Source organism: Oryza brachyantha, chromosome 2 (genome assembly GCF_000231095.2).
Source record: "Oryza brachyantha chromosome 2, ObraRS2, whole genome shotgun sequence".
Classification (NCBI taxonomy): domain Eukaryota; kingdom Viridiplantae; phylum Streptophyta; class Magnoliopsida; order Poales; family Poaceae; genus Oryza; species Oryza brachyantha.
Genome location: NC_023164.2, coordinates 3,643,007 through 3,653,783, shown reverse-complemented (window position 1 = coordinate 3,653,783; position 10,777 = coordinate 3,643,007). Strand labels below are relative to the sequence as shown.

At 39.0% G+C, this 10,777-nt stretch overlaps 1 protein-coding gene across 1 annotated transcript; it reads right to left on the bottom strand.

Annotated features, from left to right (window-relative positions):
• Positions 1-7,944: 7,944 nt before the first annotated feature.
• On the bottom strand, positions 7,945-10,751 carry LOC102700493 (protein TIC 21, chloroplastic-like). Its single transcript, XM_006646949.3, has 4 exons — positions 10,440-10,751; positions 9,293-9,550; positions 8,866-9,069; positions 7,945-8,204 (listed from the first exon to the last, which is right to left on the bottom strand). Exons 1-4 carry the CDS (start codon positions 10,677-10,679, stop codon positions 8,103-8,105), a joined length of 804 nt encoding a protein of 267 aa, XP_006647012.3. The 5' UTR covers positions 10,680-10,751; the 3' UTR covers positions 7,945-8,102.
• Between the last annotated feature and the right edge of the window lie 26 nt (positions 10,752-10,777).

Below are 10,777 nucleotides of genomic sequence, written 5' to 3'. Positions count from 1 at the left end.
CGGGGGACGCGTCATTTTCGCTACCTGGATGGCAGGTGGGTCCCGCGTGGCAGGCCGTTTGGTTGTTAAGCTAGGCGGGTCCCCCGTGCGGTTTGAAATTTGAATAATCCGCTTCATCGCTTCCGTACAGTCAAACACACACCCAAAAAAAGCCGTTAAAAACCGAAATCCGAACGAAAATCCTATGATTTATTGCCATTCCATATTATAAGGATTAATATGAATTTCAGGTTTACTTAGATTTAAACATATATCAATGTATGTTATATATATATATATAATTAGCACATAGATAAATCTAAAAAATATTAAAAGACTTAATATAACCTAGAACAAATACACATCTATCACTGTTACATTTAAGTGTAGTTAGGAACGTAGTACTTGTAGGGCCATGTTCAGCCGTGGAGGGGTAAGTTAATTTACCTAATGTGGAAAACGGGATAATAGCCTAGCACATGATTAATTAATTATTAAAAATATATATAATAGATTAATATGATTTTTAAAATAACTTTCCTATAGAATTTTTTTAAAAAAATACACCGAAGCGTGCACGCGGAAAACAAAGGAGATAACTTAGGCCTGTTTCTTTCAGCTTAAGATTATTATAATCTAGATTATTGAGTTAGATTATTATAAACTAGCTTGTTATAATCTGTAGTAGAATAAGATGTGAGTTTTTCTTTTCTAGATTATTAGAGCCTAGATTATTGAGTTTGCAAGTCTAAAGAGGAAGTGGGATGGCATGGTGGGTAATTTTTCACCTAATAAGCTAAACAAAGCTCACCTAAATGAGATTATCAGATTATAATAAGCTGAGCTCCAGATTATAATAAGCTACTTCAATAAGTTATCTGTTTCTTTTAGCTTACCTCTAATAATCTAAATTATAATAATTCTAAGCTAAAAGAAACCGTGCCTTAAACTTGTAGGGGGGGGGGGGGGGGGGGAAGAGCACGGCCGTAGAACGGTTGAAAGAAGTTGGACGATGAGGAAAAAAAAATCTAGGAGGAAAAGCTGCAGGAGCTTATCCACGGGAGCCCATGCAGATGCAGTGCGTGCATCCATCCATCCCGCTTGGTTGCAATCGAGGGCAGCGCGGCGTGTACGCCGAGCCGGAGCCCATCCCGCGGAATTCAATCGCAACCGTCCAAACCCACGCTGGGCCCCGCCCGTACATGTGTACAAGCCCGGACTGTACGACACCCCCTCCCCCGCTCGCCTCGCCCCGCACCGACGCCAAACCCACCCCCCTGCCCCCCCCCACCCCACTGCGCCGCGGGGCCCGCGCGTCAGCGAGGGGCAGCGGGGTGCGCCTAGCCCCGCGCGGAAGACGACGCGGCGGTTTGCCGGGAGGCGCCAGGCTGGAGCGCAATCCCCGTGTCTCTCGTCGGGGGAAGGGAGGGGGGTGGGTAATAAAAACCGGCGCGATTTCGTGGGGAGGAGGAGGGGACGAGGCCATGGCAGTTATGGGCACAGCTCAGCAGCGCAACCCCACCGCAGGTGTCTCCCGTGGATGGATGCATGTACGTACGCACGTACGTGTGCGCTTACCCGCCTCTCCGGCCCCACCGCACACTCCCAGCTAGCTCCAGGGACACGTAGCGCGGGGGAGCAAAACGACGAAACTGCATGGAAAGCGAGAGCGGTCTAAGGTTATTCCCAGCCCAATGTCCATAGTATTAAATAAGTTATCACCTACGATAAAAAATGATATAACAAATGAATAAATGAAGAAAGAGAATAAAACCATATCTTACATGAGACATAGTTTCTACACAACATCCAAAATATTATATGAGATAAGTAACATTAAATTTAAGTGGGAAATAGTGATGTTTGCATCGGAAGAATAGTGTCTAGTACTAGTTTCTTTATGATGGGGAGTTTATAGAAACTAGAAGTGTTATGGGTTGGAAATGCCCTAATTCTATAGTAGTACTAGTTTTTAATATTTACTACTCCGTAAAAAAATGATTTTTAGGTTTTTTAGGTCAAACGATTGATCATCCGTCTTATTTAAAAATTATTTAAAAATTTAAAAAAATTAGTTGCACGTAAAATATTATTCATATTTTATCATATAGTAACGATAAAAATATTAATCATAAAAAAAATTTAAATAAGATGAAGAGTCAAAAATTCTATAAAAACATAAAAATCATTTATTTTGGAACGGAGGTTGTATGAGTTTATTTAACTATTGTGAATTTAAGACTTTATTTTCGAAGCATTAGATGAAAAGTTTTTCTATAATTTCTTTTACGAGACGTTTCGCTTACTAAAGCGGTAGAAAACGTGTCGATTAAAAAAAAATCTAGAATCTGCAGAGGTAGAGAAACAAGTGCGTTGTTGGGGGTGTGGAGAAAGGGGTTGGGGGGAAGTCAGAGGGGGGAATCATGGAACGGGGAAAGGTGGGGACGTGGATCTGGAGAGGGAGGGGGAGGCAGGGGAGCCAGAGACAGGCTGGCGAGGCTTTAACGGCCTCCCACCCCACCGACACCGCCCGCTACTGTACACCCACCAATCCATCCAAATCCATATAGACTATTAATGTTGGTCTTTGATTGGGTACGTACTGTACGTGGTAATCGTTTTACATTTTTAAGGAATAAATTAACGGTATTTTTATAAATAAAAATAGGCTATAAATAGAACTTTGATACGTTTTTAAGCGATTAGTAACAAAAACTAAATATATACTACAATAAAAATACCCAACAATCAAGACTAAATTTGCTTGAAAATTAAAATTTTGATTTATATGCATAATCAGAAAGATATGACTATTATATACTTCCCCTATCTTATAATATAAAACGTAAATATCACTAACATAAAGAATAAGAGAGAGTTATAATCATCTACACGATATATTACCTAAGTGCATATATGTACGTAATGCGGTCGAGCATTTTAACAAAGAATAATTTAAAATAAATCAAATTTAGAGAAAAAATATGTACAAATTAGGGGGTGTTTAGATTGAGAAAATTTTTTGGGAGAAGTGTCACGTTAAATATTTGACCAGAAGTGGTTTTCGGACACGAATGAAAAAAAACGAATTTCACGATTAGCCTAAACCGTGAGACAAATCTTTTGAGCCTAATTAATCTATCATTAGCATATGTTGGTTACTATAGCACTTATGGCTAATCATGGACTAATTAGGCTCAAAAGATCCGTCTCGAGATTTCTTCCGTAACTGTGCAATTAGTTTTTTGATTTATCTATATTTAATGCTTTATTTAGGTGTCTAAAAATTCGATGTGATGTTTTTAGAAAAAAATTTTAGAAACTAAATAAGGCCTTAATATATGTTTGTATACACGACTCATGTTACGGGGCTAAATAAAATAAAAAATAGTCATGTGGGAGATCTAGAGGGGCCGGGGGAGGGGATGCCAACAAACAACCAGCACCCACCCGTTTCGGTTACGCTCGCAGCTTCCTTGCAACTTCCGGAGACCGGTTTGTTTAGACGATAGCCAGCCAGCGAATCTCCACGGTTTTTTTCTTTTGTTTTGTTTTCTCGCTACAAAACGGACAGCACCGATCTCTGCAGATATTTTTTGGGTATAAATACTCGTAAGAAATTATTGTGAGGCGACCCGGTCTGGAGCAGGAACAACCTCCTCCTCCTCCGATCCGTACGTGCCGGCACTCCACTGACTCCCAGTACTGGGTACCAGCTCAACTACCCGCGCCGATCTGCCTGCCGACGCACGGGCTATTCTCGGTTTTTCTTAAGCCCTGTTAAGTTCTTAAATTTTTTTCTTAAAAACATCGCATCAAATTTTTGAACATCTGAATGAAGCATTAAATATATATATAAACATTAAAACTAATTACGCAGTTATGGAGGAAATAATAAGACGGATCTTTTAAGCCTAATTAGAATATGATTAGCCATAAGTGCTACAGTAACCAACATGTGCTAATGACAGATTAATTAGACTCAAAAGATTCGTCTCGCAGTTTACAGGCGGAATCTAAAATTTGTTTTGTAATTAGACTACGTTTAATACTTCAAATATGTGTTTAAAGTTTTGATGTGATGTTTTTGCAAACTAAACAAGACCTTACTCAAAAAAATTAAACACATGTTCACACTAAAATAACGTCAAACTTAACTGAAATTTGATAGAAGTAAATTTGCATAAACTTTGGTTCATTTCTACTTGGATAATAACCAGTTTAGTTACGAGTAATCTCTTTGGAAATGTTTATAAATAAAATTAGATAAAGGTATGGTTTACCTAGTACCCATCCTAATAACGGAGCATTTAACTTTTCGCCACTCTTAAAAATGGACGATAACAGATTTATTACTCGTTGTCTGGATCTCTTATGTGTCTATGACATGTGAGTCCAATGACAAATCTATTATGACCAAATACAAGAGTGATAAAAAATTTATTATTCCCCTAAGAGCAAGTATAATAGCAGGTTATAAGCTGGCTAAATGCTTATGTAGAGGAGAGAGATGATGAGAGAGTGTGTAAACGGGTTGTAAGCTTATAGCCAGCTCGGTCACAAGAACCAAGAAACTCTGTGAGAGTGACATGTGGGTCCTGTATTAATAATGAATAGCTAACTACTATGTGAGTGAGCTAAGAAAATACTATAATAAGTATTATAACCAGTTTGGTGGCTATATTATTAGCCTTGCTCTAATGACAGTCTTGTTGGCTATATTATTAGTCTTTCTCTAATGATAGTCTTGGTAGAGCACGGAATGTGTGCGGCTCAGACAGGCTAGGCTTGAGGTCAGCTCGTTCGTTTCGAAACTCATTTTGTTCCATCAGGATATCAAAAATCTTGAAAGTTTTGAAAAGATTTTGGCAATGTCAAATTTGTATAGGATTTTTAAGTTAGCGTGGGAAAAATTGAAATCAAATCAAACGACCATACGACAGCATCAAGGAGGAAAAAATTGTTTCAAAGCAAACAAGCCTGAAATTCCGTACGGCGCAAGCCTGCTGGGGTGGACCGTGGAGGCGAGGTGGCGTGTCTGTCCGGCTGTGGAATGTGGAGGAGCAGTGAAGAGATTCCAGCGCCCCCGCAAGCGGACAAAAGCGGAAACGGTTGAGAGCCAGCGTGCCTGACTGAGAGTAAAAGGTCTGTTTGGTGATCCTGCAGTTTTTCTCTAAATCTGTGTTTTTGTTAGAAACTGCCTCAAACTTCTGAGAATTTATAGTTATAATTGCTTCTTAGAATATAAAATTCCCCAAACAGGCCCAAAGAGATCTTTCTCACTCACCTCGTCTAAATTTAATTATCTATAGTACTATGTAAATGATTATCTAAAATAATTATCATTTTATCGGTTATTACATACATATTAGATTTTTTATATATATTCTTTGTGCTCTCTTCTCTCGAGATTGAATATTGAGATATAGAATGAGAAGAGAAATTCATCCGCTCGGCAAGCATGTATCAAGTGTACGACGTACTACTAGACAATTTCTACAAAATTGATTTTTTTGGGAAGCGTGTAAATTAATAACGCAATACGCGGGGGTGATTTTGAAATAGAAAATAAGTTAAGAATAAACTTTTATATACGTGTTCTTAGGCCTTATTTAGTTCCCAAAAAGTTTCTCCAAAAACATCACATCAAATCTTTGAACATTTAAATAAAGCGTTAAATATAGATGAACCAAAAAACTAATTGCACAGTTATGCAAGAAATCACGAGACAATTTTTTTAAGACTAATTAGTATATGATTAGCCATAAGTGTTCCAGTAACCAACATGTGCTAATGACGGATTAATTAGACTCAAAAGATTTGTCTCACGGTTTCCAGGCGGAATCGAAAATTTGTTTTATAATTATACTATGTTTAATACTTTAAATGTGTGTTAAAAACTTGATGTGATGGTTTTGAAATTTTTTTTACAAACTAAACAACCCCTTAGTTACCTAAAAGCTAGCACTGGGCGTTCGGGTTACCCGAAATTTCATGTTTCTAAAATCAATACACGAAATTAGTGAAAAAAATTCTAAGACCCAACATTTCAGGTACCCACAAAATCAGTTCGGGTTTCAGGTTACTCGCTATAATCCAAACAGTGCTCAGCAGATATTTTGTAAGTCTTTTTGCAAAAAAAAAGTAGTGATTTAGTGTCATTTTCCTAATAAAAAACACCAATATTGTCTTAGCAAAATTTTAGTTCTAAAGCCACACATATTATCTCAAGTCACACATTAAACCATTAGAGTTCATAGGCATGAAACACATTTTATCTCAATTCTCAAATCAGAACATAAAACTACCGCAAAAAACACATTTAATGTTAAATCACCGGCTTACACGTTGCCACGTTGGTAGTAGAGTTGAAGTGGCTTCCTGTTTACGTCATATGTGTCTTTGATGTGGAGGTTAAAGTACCGGTGCAAGCGATTGTTGCTCTTATTTTGGGTTTTCAGGTATTTCGGGTACCGAATACATAAACCCGATTTACCCGAAATAAATTCGGGTTTTCAATCATAGAACCCGCAAATATGGTTTGGGTATTGAGTTTCGGTTTTTTTAGGTTCAGGGTCAGTTCTTTCGGGTTCGGTCTTTGGGTTTTGTGCCTAGTGCTACTAAAAGCTAAGGTTAAAAATAAATTATGATGATAAAACATCAAAGTCAACTCTAAATTAAAGGTTAAAAATTCAAATTATCTTATAAATATAAACAGAAACGAAAAGATTAGCGTGTGATATGCTACTCCCGATCGTTTCGGGTACAAGCCCAGAACAACACGAAACTACCGAACGCATAACAAACACCTAACTCCAAAATGCATGCTACAGAGAGTACATGCTTCCGTTTATGTGTACAGAATCTGTTTCGTTGCTTATCAGTCTCGGCCAAAAGTTTAGTCCCGTTGTTTGGCTGCATAGACGGGTAGAAAAATCACTTATTAATGATTAAAAACTAAGTTATGGCTTAAACTTTTATATACATGTTCTTATTGATCTAACAACGAAGACCAAAAAATCAACTACGATAAAACAACCCTAAATCAATTTCAGATTTAAGTTTTAAAATTCAAACTTCTTATGTATATTTATTTTCAAACCTTTGTTTCTACTCGATCCCCTAATACTAAAAGAGACACATCTGACTACAGGACCGATTCTAGTATCTTTTATCCTGAATCGACCCATCCATCCCTATTCATATGGAACTGATCTTGTACGTTTTCCTATCACCATGACCGACAGATAGATTACTATATGTACATACTCCATTCATCTTAAAATATAAATATTTCTAAAATTCTAATTTTGTACATAATAAAAATAGTTTCATATGGATTCCCATAATTTCAATCATTCTAATGATTCAAAGCTAATTAGATGTTTATAAGGGGAATCTAATCAATTGAAAATTCGAAATTGAACCACTGAAATGACTAGAAAAAACATTTTAATATCTCCTTAATCTATATACTAAACAATCTTAAAATGCCTATATTTTGCAACAGAGGTACCGAGAAAGTATCACCCATACGATGCATTTCGTTGTTTCATTCATTTTCCGCCTTAGCCGTGGCCCAACCGTCCATAGCTAGTCATCTGGCTACGTGCCAACCTCCAGATTTCTCAGGATATATATATATACTCCTATAGTTTATCTTTGGCCTGGGGGTATTGGTTTCATTGATTTTAAGTGCGTGAGCTCAACCGCCGGTCGTGTGCTGGGCAGGGGAAGACACAGAGCGCACGGGCGGGAGCAGCGCTCTGCCCATTTCATGGCCCACCGCACGGTAACCTGTAGCCTGGTGAACAGTGACACTACCAACAACTCGGCCCAACTTATGCGATGGCACTCTATAATTCAACCCGTCAAACCTGTATGCTACAGTACGTCTATCACAACCAGCTTGCCTGCTGTTCATGTGAACCTGCTGCTACTCAGCATCAAGCAAGAAACAAAAAATTACGCAGCAAAAGCAAGATATTTTTTTTCTTGGTTTTAATCTGAACAAGAAACATACATGCATACGAGTAGTGCTACTCCTAGCAAATACTGTAGCCAGAAACAAGAAATGAGGAAGGAGTGCAACGGGGGTCCTTGCCTTTGGCATGCGCTGATGCTCACGCCGCGGCAGCTTCTGCTGGAGGGATGGCCACAGAGCGCAGCAACTCAAGGGAGCTCGCCAGTCCAAGGAAGTGCGACAGGATGATGTTCGCTGAAGCCTGTGTATCATGATGGTTCAACATGATTAATGGCCTTTCGATTTTCGAAAGAAAAAAAAACATGAATAATCTGGCACTTTTGTTGTTGTTCAGATCATGAACTAAAGTGTGCAATGATGAGGACGCACAATAATTCAGTTCATTTCCCATCATAGCAAAATGATACTATGATTATGCTCCACAAGTTTCTACTTTCTACATTAACATGAAAGAAGGATTGTACCTTTAAAAGAAGGGAAAGTTTGGAAATTTGAGAGCAGATATATTTCATTGTTATTCAGATTGAGGCATATCAGGCTGGATTTATGTCATTGCTATTATACATGCATGAGGGGAACCTCCTTGATGTTAATAAAAAAAATGTACTCAGACAATTTATTTGAAGCAGATGACAGTATGGAAAACCAACATAACAAATACTCCCTCCACATGCAAATATATGACGTTTGAACTAACCAACGTTAAACAAATAAAATGGGAGTATATGTTCTATAAAAAATCACAAGTGTATAAGTACATTATTTCCTAGGAGAAATGAGTTGCGTCCTTGACAACCAACATCAGAATGCAGAAATATGAGGGCACACCATGGTGCTGATTTCAACCAAAAATTTGAACAGAGGATGATAGAAGGGGAAAAGGATATGAGCAAATCAAATACCTGAACTAAGAAAACATCTAAAGCCAAAACAGGACTTTGGCCAGGGGAAGTTGCTTGATAGTAGGGTACTGAAGAGGTAGTAAGAGCTTTCGCTACCAAAGCCCCAACAGTTGCCTGCATGCCGAGAACTGCAGCGCCCATCCCGACCATATTAAGAAAAATGCCGTTTTTCAGACTTTTAATTACATCAGCACGTGGAGGAGCCTGGAAAGAAATTCATAGTCTTATTTTATAACCTAAAAGGCACATTTGAAGAACAATATCAAACTTGCCATACAAAATAGCCACCTAAAAATATACAAGTCCAAAAGCAGACAATGAGTTAAGTCAATGTGCAAGGACTATTCATGTTTGTTAACATAAGAAATGCTCATTTATTTTGCTGGTAACATTGTAAAATAGGGAATGAGGTTTAGAAACAGAGTACCTTTGCAGGTTCACTTGCTGTTTTCCTAAGCCTTTCAGAAAGGCGGATGTAACCAAATGACCAGAACACTGAAATAAAACCCGCAGCAACACCAGCAGCAGTTGCATAGAATGTAAACGGTGCTGTCACCTTCCCAGTAATAACCATTGAGAATGACAGAATTCCAGCGGAAACAACTGTGGACACCAACTGGGACCAGAAACCAAGGGTACCCAAATTCTTGAAATATCTTGCTGTTTTCCCCAGTCTCTTGACCACCTGCCCAATCACTCCACGGTAAAGGTCAACCAAATGTCAATTGGGATTTTGGGTAAAACAAGCATGGAATAAAATCTCAACCATGAAGAAATGGCAAAATTTCAAACTTAAAAAATGGTCATGAAGGCTAACCAACAAGCTATAGTAAGAATATTAAATATCTTCAGAAACCAAATTGCATGTCATACATCAAACTGAAAAGAAAAAACCATGGCCTTCGCGCAGAAAAAGCTTCATGAATAAGGAATGTAGTCTATTATACGAGTAGAAGTAGGGACAGTGGCATGATGGTATCAAACTTCGAAGTAACAATGCTGCTGCTTATTTAGGATAATAGAGTCAAACCAAAACGTATAAATATGTATAACCAGGTGCTCCAAACAGAAAGTCTATCAGAAAGCAATAGATGTGATAAGGAAAATTTAATGCAGCAATTAAGCTAGCAAAATCATGAATAAACAATTATATGTGATTAACACCATCACAACAAACAGAGGTGATAAGTAATTCTATGAAATGCTTAGCTACGATCTCTCAACAATACCATTACCTTCCCATACTCCATAAATTCTAACAATTCCTTATCTAAGAGATTTTTTTATTTTATTTTGAGAAAGAGAGGGATTGCTCTCCAGTTTCTATTATCAGAAACTTGTCTTTTGGGAATGGAGTGAGCACCAGATTAATAATCATTCGGTGCCCAAACCCTAAACCTCATTATACCCAACATCCAAGTGCGTAACAACCGGCCATTACAAAAATCCAATATATGCTACATACATTCCTAAGCCTCAATAGATTTCTAGCAACCTAAGCACGAACCCTACTTCACGAACAGGCACCAGTACCAGGCACAGACAGATCAAAGGGGACGGAATTAGAGAAGCACCTGCTCGAACTTGGCCCGCTCGATATCCTGCTCAGAGGGGGGAGGCGTCGGGTAGAGAGGACCCGAGGAGGAGGAGGACGCTGCCGCAGTAAGTCGCCGCGCAGCGCTCAATCCGCCGCAGCGACGCGCGGCAGGGAGGGGGGAGCGCACGACGGACGCAGACGCCGGGAGGGCCCGCCGCCAGATCGCCGCCGGCGACGGCGGCGCCGGCCGCGCTGGGAGTAGAAGCGCCGCCTGCATCTCCCCGAGACCCCGATGGCGATGCTGCTCTCCGCTTGCACTGGACTGCAACGACTGTGGTTTACTGCTATTTTTCCCCCAAAAAAAAAACGGAAAGA

What these genes read in the sequence shown, in the direction of transcription:
- LOC102700493 (XM_006646949.3), bottom strand. Translation starts at nt 10,679, where the DNA reads ATGCAGGCGGCGCTTCTACTCCCAGCGCGGCCGGCGCCGCCGTCGCCG. An exon ending in AGCGGGCCAAGTTCGAGCAG is followed by an intron (nt 9,551 to 10,439) that starts GTGCTTCTCTAA and finishes GTGATTGGGCAG; the next exon opens with GTGGTCAAGAGACTGGGGAA. An exon ending in TAGATGTTTTCTTAGTTCAG is followed by an intron (nt 8,205 to 8,865) that starts GTATTTGATTTG and finishes CATGATACACAG; the next exon opens with GCTTCAGCGAACATCATCCT.